Source organism: Notamacropus eugenii, chromosome 5, assembly GCF_028372415.1.
Source record: "Notamacropus eugenii isolate mMacEug1 chromosome 5, mMacEug1.pri_v2, whole genome shotgun sequence".
In the NCBI taxonomy this organism is placed as follows: Eukaryota; Metazoa; Chordata; class Mammalia; order Diprotodontia; family Macropodidae; genus Notamacropus; species Notamacropus eugenii.
This window is the reverse complement of record NC_092876.1, coordinates 400532867-400557964: the sequence shown is the minus strand read 5'-3', so window position 1 is coordinate 400557964 and position 25098 is coordinate 400532867. Positions and strand designations below refer to the sequence as shown.

The 25098-nt window shown below is 36.1% G+C and overlaps 1 protein-coding gene and 1 pseudogene across 5 annotated transcripts in view; one reads left to right on the top strand and one right to left on the bottom strand.

Moving 5' to 3' along the window:
- The window catches only part of HERC2 (HECT and RLD domain containing E3 ubiquitin protein ligase 2), a 229202-nt gene that overhangs the window by 168634 nt on the left and 35470 nt on the right, over positions 1-25098 (bottom strand). For 2 of the 5 annotated variants that reach the window (XM_072614573.1, XM_072614577.1), the window contains exons 4-8: positions 21925-22062; positions 6748-6919; positions 3870-4089; positions 1552-1652; positions 688-844 (exon numbers count right to left, since the gene is read on the bottom strand). In XM_072614573.1, coding sequence (XP_072470674.1) covers positions 688-844; positions 1552-1652; positions 3870-4089; positions 6748-6919; positions 21925-22062 — 788 coding nt within the window. Of the gene's footprint in view, positions 1-687; positions 845-1551; positions 1653-3869; positions 4090-6747; positions 6920-15568; positions 15624-21924; positions 22063-25098 lie in introns of all 5 variants that reach the window. The other 3 variants (XM_072614576.1, XM_072614575.1, XM_072614574.1) reach the window with 3 other exon arrangements.
- Positions 3018-3415, top strand: LOC140506906 (large ribosomal subunit protein eL36-like; annotated as a pseudogene).

Here is a 25098-nt window from a genome sequence, read left to right as displayed (position 1 = left end):
TTTAATCACTATTACAAAGAAATTTCTAAAATTAAGTTCAAAGCCAGTTATTTAATTTTATGAAGTATATTTGATGTTATTTTTTATCATAAATACTACTTGGAACATTAAGTAAACACATCATATGTGTGTGTAAAACTTTGAGATGTTAAAAAATAATACTCTGGACTTAAGTCCAGACTGAATACATTTTCCTAATAAAACAACATCTTAAAAATTCAAAATAAAAGTAATTTTACATTATGATTATATCTGGTTTACAAACTGTCATCTTAAGTAAATATGTGTCAGACACGGTCATGATCATTTACATAGAGTCAATGACTCTGCATTTATACTGGTGATAGGTACAAAACAAGTATACAATACTTAAACAGTTTACCAATATCTGAAAAAAAAAAAAATGATCCACGGGAGATGTTTTGATCTAATACCATATAGATAAAATTACAGATTTTTCAATTTAATTCAACAAATATTTACTAAGTTCCTATTATGTGCAAAATAACGTATCAAGCAAATGTAAAGAATCTTTGAAAGAAAAGGCTTTATTTGAACTCACTGAGATATTAAAGAGTTCAATGCATAAGAACATTAACCAAAGTTAAGAATTAGATAATAATTAAGAATTGGACTGTGAAACATATGACATAATTTAATCCAATAAATATGGAAAATAAAACTTACCCAGTCACAACAGACCTTAGGAATTTAGTTGCTCTCTCCACAACTTCCAACCAAACAGACGACACTGTGCTTTCATCAAAAAGGGATGCTTCTGGTAGGGCTCTCAAGGCATCAAGAGACTCCTGCAACAATTCACTGCATAGGTCGGCATCCTCCCCTAAAAGAACCAATTCAGTTCAACCAACATTATTAAGTACTCATGGAGAATGGGGTACTCTGGTACATACTACAAGAGACACAGAGTTTAAATAAAAAACAAACATGATTCCTGTTCTCATAGAACATAATCTTATAAGGGGATGTGATACATAAATAGAAAATATAGGTTTTGACCACTTGAACACCTAAGAGGAAGCTCAGGGGTGGAAAAGCACAAAGTATTATCTGGAGAGTAGCCCTGTTTGACTAAAGCACAGCTGATATACAGTAAGGTGGGGCTAGATTATGACAGATCACATGAGGAATATTAGCATTCCTATTACATTATGGAAAAGCTGTTTTTCTCAAAAGCATTTCTAGATATAACAAATCTCATATGAGAATTATTAACTTCATAATCTTATATCAAGTAAATTATACCAAATAAATCAGTTTTTACTTCACTGGCTTAATGAGTAGCTATTCAGAATATGGGATCTACTTTGCAGTCATAAAATATTAAAGTCAAAAAAAATAGAGATCAGCTACACTATTTCAAAACATGAAAGAGAAAACTGAGGTCCAGAAAAGTTAAACAATTTGCCTATAGTCATATAGATACTTACTAGGACCCAGGTCTCCTGACTCATGATAAATTGCTCTTTGCACAATAGTACGAAGGGGAAAAAACCTTTTTGGAAACTAAAAAATATAGCTCAACTTTACCTGACCGCCAAGCTCTGCGTAAGAATGCAAAGGCAAATGAAAGGGCTGCTCTGGAACCAACTCTTGCAAGTCCTTCTACACCTTTTCCTATAGCTCTAGAACTATAACCAAATAAAAGAAAAAGAATAATCCTTTATGCTGTTTTAAAAGTCACAATTTACATGAAAATGAGTCTAGTAATTGGAGTTAGAAGAAAAACATAATAAGAAGCGTGTCACCCTCCACACACTCATCATGGGTGGCATCAGCACAAAACATTCTATTTTCTCCCAAGGGAGTTCAACGTACTCTAAAATCCACAGGATTTATGAGAGAAGTTAAACCCTCCTGCAGTAGTGAAATTCAGATCCCCTTCATTTCTATCGGGCCATTAATTCATTACAAACAATGCTTGTCTCATTAATTTTATAAGCTCAATGAACACTGTCACATAGTGGACACAGAGCCAACCTCAGAACAGAGAAGACCTAGATTCAAGTGATATCTTTGACATTGTACAGACTAAGATTCTGCAACATAACTTCTTGGTCCTAGGCAATTGATGCTGATCAGCTTTAGTACAGAAAGTTTCCTCAATACAAAGTTCCCTAAACCACTGAAATGACAGATCTTCTTAAAAGCCCTAGCCAGTTCATGAAGCACAAGGCCTTGAACACAGGAAGTGCCTGAGAAGAGTATTTTGAATCAAACTGATGACCTCACAGAACCACTGGTATTCTTTCCTGCCCATGACACTATTATTTCTTCTTCTACTGTACTTAGCTGGAGGCTGGGAAGGACAATTTTTAGCTTTGAAAATGAAATGATTACACATGGTGGAGTTGTTTAAAAACAAACATGAATACTGAAAGCTATCTAGCACCGCATTCTCTCCCACCTAAAGAGCCCCAATTTAGAAAGCTGCAGGAGTGAGCAATTCAGAACTCTCCTAGTTCTATATGTATCTGATATGTTCTTCCCTTATATTCAAATAAAAAACTGAAACAGTCCCTGCCCTCAAGGAACTTAAATTCTAATGGGGAAATAAAACATACATAGAAATAAAAATGGAAAAAAAATATATATATATATAACATATACACATATGTGTGTGTGGCAATAAAGTAATTTCAAGAGGGAGAGAACGCCAGTACCTGGGGTAGTCGGTGCAGGGGGTGGAGGGAGGGGGCTCAGGAAAGGCCTTTTGTATAGATTGGCCCTTGGCCCTTGGCTGCATTTTGAATGAAGCTAGGGACTCTGAAATGGAGGTGAAAAGGGAGTACATTATACACATGGGGGAGACACCTGTACAAAGGCAGAGAAGTGGATCGTGGAATCTCACATATGGTAAATAGCAGGCAAGTCTATGAATGAAACACCAGAAAAGGGGAAGAAGTCTTTATATGCCAGGCTGAGGATTTTGTTTTATTGTAGAGGAAATAGTTATTAAAAGATTTCTGACTCTTCTGCTGTGGCTGCCATTGGGGCTAAGCGCCGCAGCCATGGCCATCTGATATCCCATGGCCGTGGGCCTCAACAAGGGCCACAAAGTCACCAAAAACGTTTCCAAGCCGCGACACTGCCGCCGCGGGCGCTTGACCAAACACACCAAGTTTGTGAGAGATATGATCCGGGAGGTGTGTGGATTTGCCCCTTATGAAAGACGGGCCATGGAATTGTTAAAAGTCTCCAAGGATAAGCGAGCCCTTAAGTTCATCAAAAAAAGGGTGGGAACTCATATCCGGGCCAAGAGGAAGAGAGAGGAGCTCAGCAATGTCCTAGCTGCCATGAGGAAGGCCGCTGCCAAGAAGGACTAAACTGGACCCTGCCAACCTTCCCCACTTACCCAATAAAGATTTGACAAATAGGAAAAAAAAAAAAAAAAAGATTTCTGAGTAGGGAAAGTGATATGGTCAGATCTATGTTATAGGAATATTAATTTAGCAGTTATGTAGAAGATGACTGGAAAGACAAGAGACTGGAGTCAAGGAAACCAATTAGGAAGCAACTGAAATAGTCTAGCCTTAGAGGTGCTGGAGGCCTGAGCTATAAGGTTGGTGTTAGTGAAAGAAGGGGATGGATGCAAAAGATGGCGTAGAAGCCAGATCTATAAAATTCTACCTAAATATAGTTAACATACCCATCAGTCCATCCCATCAACTTTTTCAAAATACCTCCCATTTAGACTATCATAAACAGTTTTCTCAACTAAAAGTACGTTTCTGAAGAAACCAAGTAATGGCTTGTTCCGTATTACCACAGGATTAATTTTATATTTAGAATACAAATACAAATTTAGAATGGAATAGAATTATAAAAGTTCTCACTTATTTCATTACCTTTTTTTGTCCACAGCAGGTAAAGGAATGCTGTTGCTTTTCCACTTAACTTTGACATTTTCCTGAAGAACAGTTCTATTCAGTGCAATGAAATATCGTTCTAGTATAACCAGCCTCTGCTTTAGTCTCACTGCTGAAAGAGTTGTTGTAGCAGTCTGCGTAGCCAGAGTTTGTTGTTCTTTCACCAGCACATAAAGGCACTCTTTCAATTCATTCACATCTAAGAGAATAAAGAGAAAACATGACTCAAGATCAAATATGTCTTTTTATCCTAAATGTGATATATAATTTGTTAATATAACCCATTTAATTTCAGCACACTTCTTCTTATGAAATGTTTACTTACATTAGGGGCCTAGAGCTTCCGTCTGCTGGTCCCTACTCTCCCTTTTGGGCCAGACACAAGTATAATACCATTATCATGCAACAACTCTTCAAATATTTGAAGACAGTAAGTCTTCTTTTTCAAGCTAAACATCTCCCTTTTCAAATAATGTCCTGTTCTCAATAAGTGATAGTGGTGAGTTCTCTAACCTGAGTACCTACCTCAGATTAGTAAGGTTCCAACTTATCAATATACTAACTAACTGGCATCAAGACATGGACATAATAAAGCAAACAACACTCCTCCTTTTTTCTAGCTATACTGCTAGAAATGTAGTCTAAGAAATCACATTAGTTTTTTGTTTTGTTTTGGCTACCTACATTAAACTGACTCAAACTGAAATCACATAACATAAAAATCCCCAGGTTCTCTTTAAATGAACTGTTACTTAGTCACACCTGTATGTATACAGCTGAAATTTTAAAATAGGAAGAAAAATAATAGGATCACCCTGATACTGAAAAGTAACAGGCTAGAGAATGGAATTTTCTTTTGGCTGTTTTACTGGGAAAGTTTATGCTAGACTCTGTTTATACTACCACAGCAAAACAGACTATTCTGGAAGGCTACCAAGGGCCTTTGGTGACTAACATGTAGCAAAATTTCTTTATAGCATTTTTCATCGAACTACAATTTTCAATGTTATGTACAAAAAATTCAAGAGGCACCACTGGTTTGTGGACAGACTTTGGAAAATTTTAGGTTTACAGGCAAGACACACTGGCATAAATATTTTTTTTGTTCTTAACGATAACATTCTCATCACTGGGTAAAAAGACAGGGTCCAAACCACACTACATTCTCACTTAGAGATACCCCTCACCAGCTCAAAGCTTCCCTTCCGGTTGCCCCCCAACTAGTATTATTTAGGTTCTCTCAATGACTCATTTCAATATTTATGAAGCATCTATTTAAAATCATAACCTTGACATTCTCATAAAATGTGAGACAAGGTCTTCAGATGAGAGTGGAGGGAAATGAGTATTCCCAGAAAGCTTGAAGAAAGAAGAGACAGATTCTCTCTTCCACTCAACTGCTGTGGTGAATGTGACAGAAAATCAATTCGTTGTTGTCTTTCATTCTCAAAGAGGACCAAAATGACATCACTAGGTTAGAGTCACATTACCATGCATCTGACTGTGGCTGATCAGACCAATAAGAGCTCAGAATGCTCTACCACAGTTCAGGCATAAGTTGCCCATGTGAATATTTGGGGTGGATTCTCTAAATCTGGGCATCTCAAGTTTCTTTTGAGCTACTTCAATTCTGCTTTGCTCACAGAGTACAGCACCTTCTTTGATGCAAGCACTCCATGCTGGGCCAGTATCTTCCAAGTTACACAATCAATTCCAAAGTTCTTAAGAGATAATTGGAGAAAGTCCTTGTATTGCTTTTTTCTCACCTCCATGTGAGCGTTTGCCCTGTGGGAGCTCTTCATAAGTCTTTTCCGCCAAAAAAAAAGAATCAATTAGAGCAGACCTGTACAACTTGGTAGAGGCCAAAATTATAATAGGCTAATTTCTTTGGGCTGCTGATAGGTTACGCTACAGACATGGCTGGATGCCACGGGTCATGTGACAGCCGCCCAAAATCCTGCAGGCCCAAATGAGAAAGAAGTAAAGACTGCCTTGCTGCTAGAAGAGCCCTGATGAGATTAGATAATATAAACACACAGGGGACCCATTTACTATAATGACATGGCTTTCTCTAGCTCCATTCAGCAGCATGTGAATAGGGTGGATGATGGGAGTAATCTAATGTTGAAGTTTGGCAAGATCTGAATGGTGGTAAGAAAGGGGAGGCAAGAGATTCCAAAGAAGAGTAAAAGTTGGAGACTGGGAAGAAAAGAAAGTGAGCAGGATTAATAAAGTCAGAGTCAAATAAGGCATGTTCAGGGGAGCTAAGAATGAATTAGAAGAAAAGATAAAACGGAAACAGGCAAAAGGGCCAAAAGCACTAAGGGCCAAGAGTTTATACCTCACCTAATTCATTCACATGCTAATTATTAAATGCCTACTATACGCAAAGAATGTGACTGATTCGTTGTGAAGAATTCTTACCACAGGAATCACAGAAGCAGTATTTTAGGAAAATTAAACTAGTGGTATATGTTGGAACTGTGAACTAATCCAATTATCCTGGAAAACAATTTGGTATTAATAAAAAAAAAATGACTAAAAGAGATCATACTATTTGACCAAGTAATAGTGCTACCCTCCTTTCTCTTAATACCAAATTATTTTCGAGAAGGGCTCATATACAACAAAATGTTTTGGCAACAATTTTTATGGAAACAAAAAAACAGAAACAAAATGGATGCCCATCAATTGCAGAATGGTTGAAAAGTCGTGTTATATTAATATGTAATGAAATTTCATTATACCAAAAAAATAATGAATACGAGGAATTTAAATGAATTGGGAAGACATATGAACTGCCACAGAATCAAGAAAAAAACCAAAATGACCACAATAACAAAAGGGAAATAATTACCAAAAAAATCAAAACTCAAGACAGCCCATCTTGATTGCAAATGATTTATGCTGAAAAATGCCTCCTCTTCTCTTGGTTGAGCAAGCATTTTTTTGCCTTTATTTTGTGTAACTGACATCCCCATTCTCACTGTTCTTTGATAGTTGAATGAAGTCTTGGACCTTTTATCAGACTAATATATTTAAATACACAAAACAACACAAGATTACAAAAGAACCCATTTATGTTGAAATATAGTGATTAAAATGCCGTTTTATTAAGTCCAAAATTACAACTTCTTGCAGTAGACATGGGGGACTATAGGCAAAAAATGTAGCATATGATCTCAAACCAGGTCGATAAATATGTTTTTCTATTTGTTTTCTGGTAAGGGCTGGGAGGGGTGGGGTAGGAGTAAGCAGGTAAAGGACACTATAATTCTTTGTTCAGAGTCTAAAGAAAGAGTTAGGGGGAAATGACAGTTTAATTTTTATTTTCTCTGATACAAAAGAAAATTAAATTGGGAATAGCACTATGTTAGCAAATGATAAATATACACACTGCTATAAGAACAGAGACAAACAATAATTTTGATCATCACATGCATGTTTCCACTGACACCAGGCAGACTCAGAACATCTGACTTTTACCAGATGAAACAGAGTTGAGCTAAGATTTGGTTAGTGCTCCATCAAGTGAATTGCTAGATTTCTTGTCATATCCTAATTCAGTGTTTCACTGTTCTTCTGTTATGTTTTAATTCTGTGGGATTTTTTTTTAAACAATAGCTGTTATTCCAAGGAAATATGCAAAAATTATAGCTCTTAAAGAGCACACTTTAATAACCATTTTATAGTGGTTGTTGGAATGGGAAATAAAGCTTTTTGAGGATCATTTAAGAATACATCAAAGCCAAACGTAATCAGTTGCACCTAAGCACAAAAGAAAGTCAGTTGAAATATTAAAATGAAAACTACTGATGTAAAACAGTGTAATTAACTCTCTGAAAATAAGCAAAGGCTTTCAGAGGAACCCAGCAACTAGAGATAGCATTAATGATTCATCTACAATTCTACAAAGACTCCCTGAGGTTGGAAGAAAAAGACCAGTGGGGGAAAAAAAATCTGCTAACTAATGGTATGAAGAAATAAAATGCTAATTATGGGAAAGATAATACAAAAATTAGAGTATTAAAGAAAAGTAATTTTTACTGTTGACAATCACTTTTTCATTCAAAGCTATGCCAAAAACTGCTGTCAGAACAAGCCCAGGTGAATGAATCTCTAAGATCTGACCATCTTCATCAGACTATAAAATATCCACACAAAAATGATGGGGGGATTTTTAAGTTTCTTATCCTAATTAAGGAAATTATGAACTATGATAAATATTATTAATATACTGAGAAGGAGAATTGCTTCAGAATTGCAGAAATAGAATGCTTTATGAACTTGCATCATGCACATATGAAAAGTTAAGAAAATACATCCATGAGATGGAAATAAACATCCTTCAATAGTCTAGGAACTGGGAACCTCCTGATTTGGGCCTCATTGAAAATCTGTGGGCTAAAAGTTACTTAAACTGTGCAAACTCTTTTGACCCAGGTATACCACTCCCAGGCCTATACTCCAAAGAAAACAAAGAGGAAAAAGGACTTTATATGTTCAAATGTTTATAGCAACTCTTTTTGTGGTAGCTAAAAACTGGAAATAAAGATGTATCTTCCTACTAGGTGGGAAATTGCTAAACAAATTGTGGCATATATGAATGTAATAAAATATTACTGTGTCAAAGAAATTATGAAATAGTTTCAGAGGAAACTGGGAAGATCTCTATTAATTAATGCAGAGCAAAGTAAACAAACTAAAGGAACGATTTATCCTACATCACTACAGAAAACCTTTTGAAAGGCTTAAAAAAACTATGATCAATACAACTGATAAGTCACCAGTCCAAAAGAACAATGATAAAAACATGCCACTAATCCTCTCCTAGAAAAATGATGATTTTAAAATGCAGTCAAATATGTATATATTCAGATACAACCAATGTGGGAATTTGGTTTGCTGCACTATGTATCCATCTATGAATTAAGGGTTTTACTTGGGGGATTTTTTTTTAACTTGCTCAGTAGGGAAGAATAGAAGCAAAAGGATATATTTCATATTAAAAGGTTTAAAAGATGTAAAAAAGTTGTTTTATTATATTTGTCAATCAATGTAATTATTTTACTTTGTCCCAAGTACTTCACACAGCAGTGTAAAAACAAAAAAGATATTCATAAGATATGAAAAAGCATTTATAGTACTATATAAATGGTCATTATTGCTAAGAATGCTATTATTAATATTATCATTAAATATTCAACACCTAACCTGAAAACTGGAAATGAAGCTGACTTAATTTTTTTGATAACAAAAAAAGTCCCAAAATTTGTTTGGGTAAGAACAGTTTACAACTGTTCATAACAGTAGAAACTAAATGTGATTTCTTCTACATTCCAGAGTGTAATAAATTTCACCTTCTATTAACCATGCTAGTTATACAAAACACTACCTGTAAAGACGTAAAGAAAAGGGTATCATTTTCTAAAGGCTCCCAGAGAAAAGCAACTGGAAATTAAAAATAGGACTTTAAAAATAACTCTTAACCACACAACTAAATGATCGGCTAGCTGAGGTCATGTGCTATCACACTTGATACTACAGTTAAATATTCTACTATCTAATTTCATGCATAATTTCATTAGGATTTTTTTCTTTTAACTTGTAAGAATTCATGTCTCTTTTTTTTTTCCTCAAAGAATAACAGAGAAAAAGAAAATTATTCAGAAGCAATCAAATAATAGATCATTGAGATATCTTCACTATGCAGATTTACATATTAGCAATTGTACAACAGTAGGCCAGAAGCAAAGACAGATACAATTGCTTACCTTTCACTCAAAGCAAATTACAATAAAATTTCACTGAAAGATATTAATGGAGGGAAAGGAAATTAACGACTGTAATACTACAAAGCCTGAATTACCAAATGTTTCTTTAAAAAATGTAGTTTTTCCTACTAGAACACACTAAACAAATAAACACTACCTCGCTTTAAAAGAATATTTGCTAAAGACAGCACTGTGTAACAGTATCCACTGTATTTATATCCCAAATACTTTGAAATAGCTAATTCTAAGTATCAAAAATTTATCCATGAAATCTTGCCTATACTATTCATCTTCCTTTTTTTCCTCATAAATTTACAAAATTAATTCAACCTTGAGCAAAAATTTTAAAATTAGAAAAACTTCTAAAATACTGAGGCTGCAATTAATGAGCTTTTTACCTGGATTTTTCATCATAGAACAAGAAAAGAACCTGAGGAGGGATTCAAGTAGACAAATATGATAAGAATCTGTTACGCTATCTAAAAACAAAATTCTAGAATATGTTCTCAAAAAAGTCCTACTCTTATGCCTGGTGGCCTGGAAGTGATCCTGGGTTCTTTAAGGCTAAACAGGGGAATGGTCCACCCATGACAATTTTCAGTATTGTTCCAGCTGCAAGTGATACCTGTTTTACAAGGACCAATCTGGCTAATTAGAGAGGTTCATTACTAGCAAACTATCAATCCAGGATATAAACAATAATACAAAACAACCCTCATTCCTGTTAAAATTTCTTTCCCCTTCAGTTACACTCAACACAGTGCATGATATTATTAAAATTCTAGCCATTCACTACGTTTTAAGAAACAATGGAATGCCACAGACATGGTTCAGCACAGAAAACATTTTGTATACAAACCTACCTCAACATTCTGCTCAGTAAATGATCAAAGTGAGGTAATGATATGGCTTTTCACTTCAATTCACTTTTACCTTTTAATGTCATTAAATTCAGTTCATCTCAATAGCACTGTTCTCAAACTTGAGAACTTTGTTTTACCTAAGTCTTATTTTTTCTTTTCTCTCACCACTAATGAGTATGCATTTATTATTATATAATTTCTCACTCTCTTTTTAATGCCTTACAATACCATTACCAACTTCAGCAAGTTACAGTGATCTCTTAATTACCAAATCCAATGGTATTTTCTCAATCATCATTCTCCTCAACCTCTCTGAAGCCTTTGACACTTAATCACCCTCTCCTCAATACTCTTCTCAGCAGGTTTTTGGGACACCCCTCTCTTCCACCTCTCCTCCTAACTCCTCAATATCCTTTACGGGATCCTTCAGATCATACCCTCCAACTTAGGCCCAAAGAGTTAGATCTTGGTCCCTTTTCTCTTCCCTTAGGGACATGAATTCAATTACCAAGTCTATGCTGATGATTCACAAATCTGCCTTTCCTGCCTCATTCTTTCTGCTGATCTCACAACTCCAACTGCCTTTCAGACCAGCAAACATTTTAAAGTCAACATTTCCAAAACTTAGCTCATTTTCCCTAAACACTCCCCCACTCCTACCTTCCCTTACTGTCAAGGGCAATACCATCCTTCAGTCTCTCAAGCTCAAAACCTAGATGTATGTCACTTTCAATTCCTCACTATCTCTCATCCCCATATCCAAACTGTTGCCAAGAAATGTCCATTTCACCTTTGTAACATCTCTTGAATACACCCCCTTCTCTCCTCTGATACTGATACCACCCTGATTTAGCCTTCATCACCTCATACCTTGACCACTGCAATAGCCTGCTACTGGGTCCATCTACTTCAAGTTTCTCCCTATCCCAACCTGTCCTCCATTCATAGCCATCAAAGTGATCTTCCTAAAGTGCAGGTCCAACCATGTCACCTATCTCCCTCAATAAATTCTAGTGGCAGCCTATGAGATAAACGCAACATCTTCTATTTGCTCTGTTCAAATTCCTACATGACTCTCTTACCCTTCCAGTCTTCTTACATCTTACTACCTACCACATACTGTTCAATCCAGTGACGCTAGTCTCCTGGTTTATTCCATGAACAAGATACAGGATCTCTTAACTTCAGGAATTTCCTCTAGCTCCTCATGTCTGGAATGTTCTCCCTCATCATCTCTAGCTACTAGCTTCCTAGGCTTCCTTTAAGTCAACTAAAATCCCATTTTTCATAGGAAGCCTTTTCTAACCCCTCTTAATTCTAGTGCCTTCCCTCTTCTAATTAATTCCTATTTATCCTGCATATAGCTTGCTGATACATATGTGTTTGCTTTATTATCTCTCCCATTAGATTGTGAGCTCCTCACGGGCAGGGACTGTCCTCTGCCTCTTTCTGTATCCCCAGTACTCAGCACAGCACCTGGCACACAGATTTTTAAGTGTTTACTGGCTGACTAAATACATGTATGTCTATATACATATACACACAAAGATGTATACCTTAATCTATTCAACTCCTATGCCTTCTCCTTCCACTACATCTCAGTCACACACAGGGATGATTACACCTTTGATCTTTCCATCATCCACAAATGTTCGACTTCCTCAAAACTCTGAAATTTATCTATCTGACCCCAACCTAATATCATTTTATCTATCCCTATGATATATTTCTCCTATACCTTTTCTATATCATCACTATTTGTGTTAAGCCATTACTTTATCTTTGGTTGAATTTTCCTCCCTTCCCAATTTCTACCCTATGAGTGAGCAGCTCTACTCTCAAATCACTTGCCCCACTGTCTTCTCAATGCTCGCATCCTGCCAAACCCCAACCATGGGCATGAATTACTCCATACCATGTGCCTCCTCCCCTTCATTTCACATCCCACTGAGTAAAGCTAGAGGAAATCATGCAACACTGTTTGTTCACTGGATCCATCATAAATCAATATTATCTAACCCCAACTTAACTCTCACTGAAGTAAGGCAATTCTTTTACCCTTCCTTCACTTATTCACTAAGAAGCTGTTTCAAACCTCTTTTTTCTTCAAGCCTCCCATACCTCTTCTCCTCTAAATCTTCAGTTGTAGACTCTGCCTCTTGCCTTGTACTATGAAAACTGAAGATATTGCCCATAAGCTAAATATTTCCCCTCCTCTTCATCTCAAACTCCTTGATATAATCTCCCACTCCATCCTCCTTTCCTCCAGTCTCTGATAATTAGATGGCCCATCCTCTACCATCTTCTCCAGCAGACTGTACCTCTGATCATCACTCTTCTCTCCCTAATGTTCCCTCTTTCCTCTTCTCTTAGCTCCTTCTTAGCTGCCTACATATGTCAACATGTCCTCCATTCTTAAAACATCCCCACAAAGCCCTATGTCCATCCCATAAGCTATCAACCTGTATTTCTCCTCCCTTTCTAGTCAAACCTCTTAAAAAAGGGCTGTTTACACTCAGTGCAGTGCCTCCATTTCCAAGCCTCTAAACTCATGCCTCAACCCTCTGTAATCCAGTTTCCAAACTCATCAATCAACCAAAACTGCTCTCTTAAAATTTACTAATCCGTCTTTCTCCAGTTTCTCTTCCTACCAGCCCTGTATACTGACTGGCTCCTTCCCAGTCTCCTTTACTCACTCATCAACTCCAGCACTCTCCCAGGCTACCTTGACTATCTCTCCCAGGCTCTCTTATCTCTGTACACTCTCTCTCTTAGTAACCTCATCACCTCCCAAGGGTTTAGCTGTCACCTCTCTGCAGATGACTCTCAAAATATATCCAGCCCTAGTACTTCTCCTGAGGTCCAGTCTCACTTTAACAACTGTCTATTGGACATTTCCAAGTGGATGCCTACAATTATCTCAAATTCAATATATCCAGAACAGAACACAATTCAATTCAATAAACACTTATTAAGTGCTTATTCTATACTAGGCACTGTGCTAACTGCTAGAGATACAAATTTAAAAAAAAAAAAAAAAAGACAGTCATTGACCTCAGGAAGCTTACAATCTAATGGGGGAAGACAACCCACAAAAGGAAACTGAGTATGGTAGGGGAGGCACAAAGGAGGTAAGATGTTCCACAGATCAAAACCAAGCAAAGCTGCTAATGAAAATGGAGTTACCTAGAAAGTTCACTATCTTTTCTCCTTCTAGAACCACTGCTGGAGCCACAAACCTGTGTCATCCCTAACTCTTTACTCTCCTTCACCCTATAAAACCAATCAGTTGCCAAATCCTGTTGCTTCTACCTTTACATTACTTTACATCTATTTTCTTCTCTCTACTTACAGTCACCACTCTCTACTCATATAGTCAGGCCCTCTGCAATAACTTCCTTTTTGGTGTCCTGTCCCAAGTTTCTCCCCATCCCACTTCATCTTCTACACAGTGTCCAAAATGACTAACCATGTCACTCTCTTATCCAATAAACTCCAGTGGCTCTCTGTTGTCCCTAGGGATAAAATATAAATTCTTCTGTTTGGCTTTCAAAGAACTTCACACACCAGTCACCACTTACCTTTTCCCATCTCATTATGCATCCCTTTCCTCCCTGTACTATACAATCCACACATATCTGGCATTCTCTCTAGTCTTCACACATGGTACTCAATCTTCTGTCTCTATATCTCCCTGCAGGCCATTCCCTATGACTCCTCACCTCCACTTCACATAATCCCTTACTTCCTTCAAGATTAACTTCAATACCACTTCCTACACATAGGCTTTCCTAATTTCTACTGCTAATGCTCTTTCTACCCAATTACCTTTATTCAATATATACCTATTTATTTTGTATATACATATGCACATATTGCCTCTCCCCAAATAGGTTCATAAGTATGTATATAAATTCCCTGAGAGCAAGAAATGTTTATTTTTATCTCTGTATCTTCAGCACTTGGCACAATGCTAGGCACATAATATTTAATAAATGCTTATTAACTGAATAATAACTGTAAATCACTTATCTCAAGACTATAAACTTCAGGTTTAGGCAATATGTCTTATTTAAACTCTGCATCTCCATAAGTGCTGAGCACAGTGCTCTACACACAATAAACACCAAAATATTTTTTCATGTTCTTTTTGCTACAGAAGTGGTCCTTGAGGAACTGTTTCCTTAGGTTATAACTTCTGGACAGCTTATACTATGTGCTCCAAGAGGCAAAAATACAATGGTAAGGGAGACTCACAGGATGGAAGATTTCAGTGCCAATTGTTAAAATGCCCTTCCCTATGAAATTATCTCCAATAAAGGAACAGAGTCCCTTACGAAGAAATGACACATCCATCACTGGAAATAGTGAGGCAGAAACTGAATAAAACTGTTAGAAATATCAAAGATGGGATTTCGCTACTTGGAAGGAGGTTGAATCACATCTCCTTTAAAGCTCCTTCCAAGTCTATGATTCTGTAAACATTACATATTGAAATTTTAGATGAGTAATGTTGCATATTTGGGTTCCTAAACAAATCAACTATTTACTACTTGTGTGACCTTGGACAACTTAATTTCTTTAGTCCTCAAATTCTTCATTTGTAAAATGAAAGAGCTGAATTAAATAACCTCTAAGATCCCTTCCTGCCCTAAATTCTATGATCCTATGACTTAATAAAAAAAAAAAATTCTGGTAATAGCCACAAGTATCAATGCCCTTAAAAAAACTTTCTGATATAAATATCAATTAGCACCAAGAGTCCAGCACACACTAAATATCCTTACCTTGAAGTTTTATAACAAGTATAATGCCCCTGAGTGAATTTTTAATCACTAACTTTGAAAAAAATCACAAATTAGATTTAAAGGAAAGTCCATCAGCAATATTCACTCATTCATTCAAACATACGTTGACTGCTAACCATGTATAATACACTATGCTAGGTACTCAGAGGGATATAAGATATATCTTGCTATCAAACAAGAAACAATTAAAAAACTATGCAAAATAAAGAATTCGAAATGGAGGGGGTGCTCACCAATTGGGGAATAGCTGAACAAGTTGTGATATGACTGCAGTGGAATAGTATTGTGCTATAAGAAATGAGAAAGAAGGTGATTTCAGAAAAACCTGGAAAGACTTCCATGAACTAATACAAAGGGAAGTGAGCAGAACCAGGAGAACATTGTTCACAGTAACAGCAATATTGTATGATAAAAGAACTACAAATGACTTGGCTATTCTCAGCAATACAATGATTCAAATCTAAAAGATTCATGATAATACTATCTACTTCCAGAGAAAGAACTGATATTGTCTGAATACAGACTGAGGTATACTATTTTTCACTTTCTTTTTTGTCAAATCTTCTTGCACAAAATGATCAATATGGTAATGTTTTACACAATTGCATATGAATAACCCATACAGGATTGCTTATCATCTCAAGGAGGGGGGAAAACAAAAAAGGGAGTGACAGAATTTGAAACTCAAAACTTTTAAAAGAAGAATGTTAAAAACTTTTTACATGTAATTGAGGGAAAATAAAATATTATTAAAAAAAAAGAAAACCATACCAAATAGAATTTAAGTGCCAATAAATCCTATAACAGTTAACTAAAGAAAGACTTATGAAAGACTGTAGGATCTCAGTTAACTGTTAAAGGATGGATGTACATACAAATGAGCTAAGAAGAATCATAGAATCTAAGAGGTAGGAGGAACCTCAGACACAAATCTGGACAGGAATCCACTCTATAATATTCTCAAGTAAGCAGTGGTCATGCAAGCCTATGCTTGAAGGTTTCCAGTTTTTAAGAGAGTCCACTACTTCATAAACCAACTTATTCCATTTTTGGAAAGAGACTAGAGGCAGAAAGACCAATTAACACACTATTTCAATAGTCCAGGAATAAAGCAATAAAAGTCTGAAGTAGGGCTATATAAGCCATACCAAGGGATGGAAAAGGGCAGTGGAGCAATGCAAAATATGTTTAACAACATTTTAGAATTTATGAACTACAGGGAGTAAGGGAGAGTGAACAAAGATAACACAAAAGACTGTAAACCTGGGTGACTGGAAGAATGGCAGTGCTCTAAACAGCAATACATAACTTTGAAAGAAAAGTAGATGTGAGAAGCAATTCATCCATGTCTGCTCATGTTGTGCTACTGTCCCACCAAAAACTCATCACTGCCTCAAACAGAGCCTACCTTCCAAGGGATGTCTGCCATAACCACAAAGTGATGGACAGGGCATTGGAGAGTATGGGCAAGAACCTGCTCAGTTGCTGTTTTAAGTACCATTATAACATATATACTCATATATGTTATATGTATATTATATATTTATTATATATGGTAACATATAAGCTAACAGCTTATATGTGTCTTGAATGGCCCATGCTGGTCTCACAAAAGGGAGGGTTAGGAGCTTACTCAGCAGAGGAAAGGGGAAGAGTAGGGCATTGGTGGGAGATAAGAATAAGTGTGGTAGTACTGAAGACAAGTTCCATTAACTAATATGGATAAGATGGTATGTGACTCATCTGAATGGCTAAATACGCAGTCCTTGGGGTCATGTTATGAGCAAGCCTTAAACTGAGGAAGATGGGGTTAAAGAAGGAACAGAAAGCACTACAAAAAATTGTTAATTCAAAAAAATGGAACTGGATCGTGTACATCCATATCTTTAACTTCAAGCAAACCCTATGATTTACCCTCCTTCTTATATGTCAGATTCAAAACAAAATTGCAATTCCTTTTGCATTTTATATGTTTTATACAAGGAAAAGTCATACAAAACTACCCTGAACCTAAGGGTTAATAAAGTGACTATAAGTATGGAAGACTGAGAAAAATCCAAGACTTAAATTGCTAAAAAAAAAAAAAAAAAAAATTACTCAAAATACTTCCATGTTAAAACAGTCAAAGTCAGGTCTGTCTTAGAAAATAAAAATAGGATATATCACTCATATAATTTTTATTTTAATATGGAATTTCATAAACTAGAGAGAACTTTTTTTAAAGGGGCAAAATTCAAAGATGTCTTATAATAGCAAAAAGGAAGAAAAAATAATTTGAATCTCAGATATCCACTGACTAACAAGCAAGTAATAATTCTGCCACAAGGAAGCAGGAAAAGAAAAAAGAAAAAAATTTTTTTTGTTTTTGCTGTTTTAAATAAAACATTACTTCATTCATAAATTTGTTAACCATACAAAAGAATTAGCATGTGTTCACCAGTTATATATAATACATAGCTAAAATCTATCAATGACTAATATCCCAGAATGACAGATATGTTAATAAGTTGTACCTTTCTTAATATGGAATCAAAAGAACTTCAGAAGTGGAAAGACCCTCTTAAATCAATTAGATCATGATTCTTAACATAAGATCCATAACCTTCATTTTTTAATATTTTGATCATTGTATTTCAATATGATTGGTTTCCTCTGCAAATCCCATGTATCTTATTTGATGCATTAAAAAAAATTATTCTAAGAAAGGGTCCACAAGTTTCACCAGACTGCCAAGGTACACAAAAACAGTCAAAAAACCCCAAACCAGTCCAGTCTGTTTCTTCACAAATGAGAAAATTGAGGACCACTGATATAAAAGAGATTTGCTCAAATCACAAAGAAGGAGATAGTCTTGAGGAGAAGTTATGGAATGGCTGCTGACAGGAGTGTGGTAGAGGATCCATCAAAGATGAATACAAAGAATGCTACATTGGAGTGAAGATCACGTCTAGCAGTCACTTCCTCTATTCAACAGCTAAGCCAAGAACAGAGAAGAAAAATTGTGAATGAGGATGACTCAGAGTTGAAAAGCATCAAAGCGTAAATGGCAGAAGAAAAACAGGCAAGAAATTCACGGGTGAAGGGCAAGGGTTCCTTGTTCAACTGGTTAACTATAAGGTCAAGACTAAGAATAGAAGAAAATTGGAAGATGGATGATAACCTAAGAGAACAAGACAGATAAACTGACTAGAGGTTGTGAGGAAGACAAGAGATTATGGTGAAAACAAAGAACTTCAGGAATAGTTTTGACTGGAAAATAATATAAGGAAAACGAACACTGGCTATGGAGTCACAAGACTGAGTTCAAATCCCATGTCTGCCACTCACTACCTGTGCAACCTTGAGCAAATCACTTCACCTTTCTAGGCCTTGTTTTCTTCATCTGTACAAGAAAAGGACTGGTCTACATGATCTCTAAGATCCTTTCCAGCTCCAAATCTATGATCCCACTGAATGAAGCAATTCTAGTAATCTAAGAGCATTTCAGAGCTCTAGATCATGTAGGCAGAACAGATGCGGTGCCTGAGGTGAGGTAGAGACAAAAGTTCTGGAAACAAAGGAGATTGCTGACTTGGGAAGGTATTTCCTGAATACCTTCAACATGAATACTAAAGTCAACAAATATGAATATAGGGGAATACAGGGGATGAAATATAGAGAAAACTTTGAGCTAGGTTCTCAACTCCTTGAAAAAAGTGAAGAGACCAATAACATACCACTTATATAGTACTTTTAAGATTTGCAAAATACTTTTGCATATGTTATCTCATCTGAGAATGGTATGAAGTCCGTAGTTCACAGCCACAAAAATCTAGACAGGTTCATATAAACAGAGATTCACTTCAAAGAAGAAAAGGTTGGGGATGGCAGCTAAGGGAGGCTTTGAAAGAAGCAGCTGGAAGCAAGGGGGGGATGTAAAGTGCTCATTCTAATTCAGTTCATTTACCATACAAGAGAGAGCGAACAGCCAGCAAAGGAAAATGTGGCAAAGGGAGAACTCCTTCTGAAGAAAGTTTCCATAAACTCACTCCTATTAAAACTTCACTTCCATACTTGAAGAATCTGTAAATTTCACCATTATGGGTAAAATTCACCAAAGCAGGCCACAACCACTTCTAATTTAGGAGATTATCTATAAAGATTCTTGTGGCCAAAAAATTTATCAACTTGAAGTCAACTGATGATAAACCTCTGGGAAATAGAGAAGTTGGTCCTTTAACGGACGAAAGTCTACCTACTGGATACGTAGTCACTCTTTCCAGCTTGGTTTCAGCTTCAAAGCTATTTGAGTTGACATTCATTCATTTGGTAGCCTAGCACAGAGTAGCTGGCACAACCTTTGAGAACCCATTGGCTACCTGCACACTTTCATGAAGTGCTAGGGTAGGACTCCTACCAAAAAAGCAAAAAAATTAATCATTTGATTGCTTGTTGTTTTGCCTAACTCATGATACAACTAAAAGGCCATCTCCACTATGAAGTTTTCCCTGATCCCCACATCCACTGAACTCTCATAACATTTTTTACATATAAACATTCTATTTTGCATTAGTTATTTGTGTTACAGCCTCCCTACTAGGCTATAAATTCACCACAACTTATTTATCTTGCATCTTCTCCATACCTATGGAGCATACCATGCTGCACACAGCAAGCATTTAATAAATGTTTGCTGAATTGAATGGAGTGAACAAATTTCAATAAATTATTTTAACCAAACAGCTGCATTTTAAGCCTTTATTTCCAAGTACTGAAGAAATCTGGCTATAATCCCTACAACAAGAAATTTTTAGGCAATCAACAAGATAAAGCTTGAAAAATACCTTAAGAGTATCTAGTCCAACCCTCAATTTCAGACTCAAAGAAGCTAGTTACTTGCTCAGCATTACAAACATATTAAGTTTCAAACTGGGATTGAGCCCAGTTCCTCTAATGCCATATCCACCACTCTTTCTGCTATGCCAACCTGAGATTTTGAAGGTCAAAGGACTCCTTAAAGTCAATTCTGTCTATTTATAAAGCCACCCCCAGAGGCAAACCTGATTTAGTTCTCAGGTAACCAGAGGGCAGTGAGAGAACAAGCAACGGGAGCATCAGAAGCAGTGATTCAGAAGCTCTCTTCTCCACTCCTTTTGGGGGAAGGACAAACAGCAACTACAACAAAATGCTCCCCAGGGGAAGACAAGACAATCACTAGCTCCAGAAAAGCTACTTACTGCCAGGAGCTGGCTGGGGAAAGAGAAGGGAACAGAGAGAACTACTGGCTTTTTCCAAGAAGTACACCTACTTGCAAAGGTTCATCCAGCAAATCACATCTTTCTAGAGCTTCTCCCTACTACCTTCTTACCAGAACCCACATGAGCTTCTCTCTTCTCCCTCTAACCTCAATATTTCTAGACAGATATTTAGATAGAGAGAGATCTATAGATATGTATGTTCTGTTTCCTAACACAAATTAGATGATTTTAAATGAAACTGAGTGATATTCCTGCTGCTGGGTCTGCTTTTAACTCCTTTGCTCCTCCCAGGTAAAGCTTCTCACCTCTAATCTCATCACCAAGCCTGCTAACACAAGCCTAGACTGAGGTCACCTCCCTCAGCTTCTTCTCCCACGGACAGAAGGGCTGGAGGGTTGAATATCAAACTCTTCCCGAAGTCTCACTCCACTCTATCTGCTGCCCTGCCTAGTTTCAACTCCACAGAATAAGATGCAAAGGACACCTTGGTCTCTTCTTTCCCTACCCCACCCCACCCCCTTCCTGCCTCCTTTTGTGTGCTGTCTCTCCCATTAGAATGTTTCTTGGAGGTAGGGACTGCTTCTTTTTATTAATTGTATCCCTAGCACTTAGCATAGTGCCTGGCACATAGCAGACCCTTGGCCCATTGCATATAAGTGCTTAGTAGATGCTCAATGAATGGAATATCTTTATTTCTTCTTCAGGTAAAGATTCTGCGTGGCAATGGAATTCCTCCACAGCACAACAAATTACAACTTGCAGAAAGCTTTCTCTGGAACTACAAAGTATCATTATACCCTTATCAATTCTCCCTTTTTAAAAATCTATGCCATTTTCCAAAATGCACTTTTAAGAATTTAAATATAATTAAAGTCACTTTTTTCCCTACCTTTATTTCAAGTAAATCTTCCAAATAAGAATATTGAAGATTCTGACAAGAGTTAGAAACACAGGAAAAAAAAAAAGATGAATAGTGTTCTTAAAGAGTCTATATTCAAGAATTTTCAGTGTTGAATGGATAGCACTATCATAACAATGATTCCTTTGACAATGTTATTATGTAAAGCTCATATTCTGAGATCAAGCATATTATAAAACATAAAATTTACAGAGTACATGCTGAGAAATATAATAAACAAAACTAGCTAAGATATGAAGTAGTCAAAAAAGATGACTAAAAAGCATTAAATTATATATGTAAAATAGTAAACAAAAATGAAGAAATAAATGAGTCTTAATTGCTTAACTAAATATAATAGTCATCAAATACATTGAACTTGTATCCAGAACATTTGCAGCAAGTCCTGGGTCAAACCTTTGCTCACTAGCACAATCACCAAATTTCCAAATACCTGGTTGTTTGCCCCACACCCAACTCTCCACAATCGATTTGGCCCTATACATAGGCATTGGAGTTTCCTCCTCATCTTTCTTCTCTTTGTCATTCTGATCTTCTTTTTTCGTTCCACTTTGACATTCCATGGTATCATCTGAGAAATTAAACACAGAAATTATTGAAACTTTTTTTAAAAATACAACATTTAGCTCAGCTGTGATGTATATCTGTAATCTTGAAATGGAAAAAAAATCATGATATTGAATATCATCACACTTACTACAATATTGTTAATGCAAGAAAGGTTTAAAAAAATGACAAAAACCACAGTTACAAAATGTGTGCCATATTTGTTTTCATGCCTGTGTCAGTGACCCCCTTTTAATCATTAAATCGCTTGGGGATTTTTCTTTGAAGCACCTCACAATCATTACCCCATCTCCCAATTCTGAACATTTTCACTGACCGTCACCCATGCTTGGAAGGCTCTACCTCACTTCCACCTTGTGGTTTCCTTAGCTTCCTTCAAGTCCCAACTAAAAAATTCCATCTCATGCCTCCATTCTGTTGGTGAGATCATTAAGAGAAAATGTTGAAATAAAGGTCAGGTCAGAACTTTGAGGTATGTGCACAATTAGGAGGTAGAATCCAGCAAAGGAGATCAAAAGAGAACAAAAAGAAACCAAAAGAGGGTGGTGATTAAAAAAAAAAAGTTAGAGAAGAAATACCATTCAGGTGATCAACAGCATCAAATGCAGCAGAGATCAAGAAGGATGAAGTTTAAGAAAAATCCACTGAATGTGTAAATTTAGAGATTACTATTACCTTTTGAGGGAAAAAGTTTCAGTTAAGTAATGAGGTCACACATGAGAACTGCAAAGAGTAGAGAAGGTAGTGAGGAGAAAAAGCAGAGGTTAAGTAAGTAGTATGACAGCTTTTTCTAAAAGGGAAGAGAGATACAGGATGATTAAGGGCACTGAAGAGTCAAGTAATGGTCTGTTTATTTTGTATACATATTTGGGAACTATGGGAACTCTGGCTGCCAGCCAGAACCTCTCAAACCTAACTATTACTCTCCATAGAAAGCCCCTCCTTTATTAACAGATGTCCATAGTAAACTCACTACAAGCTCATTTCTAAAAATGCTTGGTTAAGTGATACCATTTTGAAATTACGGCTGAAATATGGCATAAAGGCATCAATGATTTGCTGATATTTGTTCTCAAACTCCTAATTTTTAAACAATGATTGCACTCATTTTTTGGATTAAGACTACACCAAAATAGCGTTTACTGAGCCTGGCAAAAGATTACTATGTTTGGTTACTCTTGTTCCTGAGGCTAATTGTTAAGACTATTTTTAAAACCTCTAGATGTGCTAAGAGGACTTGAGCCAAGACAAGGAAAGGTTCAGAAACACAGTCCATAAATGATACATTACAAACCCACAAAACAAGGGAGCTGAGTTGGACCTCTGGGTTGTTCCTGACTCTAAGTATATGATCCTGAGAGAATAATTTTTTAAAATAATCACATTTTTACTTTTGAGTGCAAATCAGGACATTTTAAATATACTTGAGGAGACACTAGCTTTTATTTCCTGACTAAATAAGGGATTTAATATCATATTAATATCAAGCTAAAACATTGTGTACCTCAAGCAGACACACAACATAAAAAATAACTACAATGAAATCAAAGTTACCAATATATGTGACCAAGTTAAAGTCAAAAAAGCTTCTATAATATTAAGCAATTTTTTCAACATCTTAAGCAGTTTCAGGATTCAGAATGTACTTTTATTTTGGCATAAACTACCAGAACTTGAGAAATATAATCATATGTTGTAATAACCTTTTTTAAAAAATCTTTACATCATAAGTTATAAGGAGCAAAGAAAAAAATCAAAATATTGAAAATGGACTGCAAATTTATAATTTCTTCTGAATAAGCATGAATCTTTTGCCTCCCCCTCCATAAACCAACACAACATATTTGTTCTTTTTTATGATGAAGTAGCAAAGGATGCTAACTGGAAAAAAGGAAGGCTACCAATGTTACCTAATACTTATGAATGCCACAATTTAAAAACAAAAGAGTAATATTTCTTACAAAAGTTCCATATGCTTTGTTTTTTTAAAAACAAATTTCAAACTAATGCTGACATAATCACAAAACCACGAACTATTTTAGGGCTAGATAAGATCTTAGCAATCATGTAATCTAACTACCTGATTTTGTAAAGGTAGGAATTAAGTCCCAAGAAGTAATGTGACTTGCTTGAGGTCACACAGTAGTCAGAAGCAAAACTGTGACCAAAACCCATATATCCTGATTTCAAGTCTTTTATACTTTGTACTACATCAAAATGCTCATGTTAGGAATATCGGTATGTGTCTCAGTTGACAAAATAACCAAAAAAGAAAGTATACTGAAACTTCCCAACTTAACAAATATCCACTAATACGAAGAGTTGGTTATGCCCCTCTCCAGGCTTCCCAAACAATAAATATTAATTTATGACCATCTCTAGTAACTCCTTACACAACAACTAATAGACTCCCCTTTACACTATTTATGATAAATGGAATTGCCAGATCAATCGGTCCATAGCCTACATCACCTCTTATCACAGGCATTCAAGGAATAAAACAACTTTCTTTTTTAATGTTTAATTTTAGTGTTCTTATTGAATGGTAACTTAAATAATGTTTTTATTTAATGTTAGTGCTTTTCTGTTTTGTTTCATTGCCACTAGTGCAACATTTCTACGTTCTTTAAATGCAAATGTATATTTTAGCTACTGAGTTCCAGTATAATGACATCATGGGTTAAACAGGTTTTTGTGTCCTAAACTGAGAACCTTAATAACCATTTGGCTACGTAGTATAGTAGAACAAACCCTGGTAATGAAATTAGGAACTCTGGGATTGAATCCCAGATTCCAAACCTAATATAACACTTATGTGACCATGAAAAAGTCACTAACTCTCCTTGAACCTCTGTGGGTATTGCTTCAGACAAACTAAGAACTAGGAAAGCCCTAAATTTAAAAAGGCCAAGGTCACCCGCTGCATCGTGGGCCATTGCCAATCATCTTGACTCTTGTCTGGCTACCAGTCTCTGATGACTCTGGAGGAGAGAATAAGGCTGATGATTTTGCACAGCTCTTCCTCACTTAAATACATTTC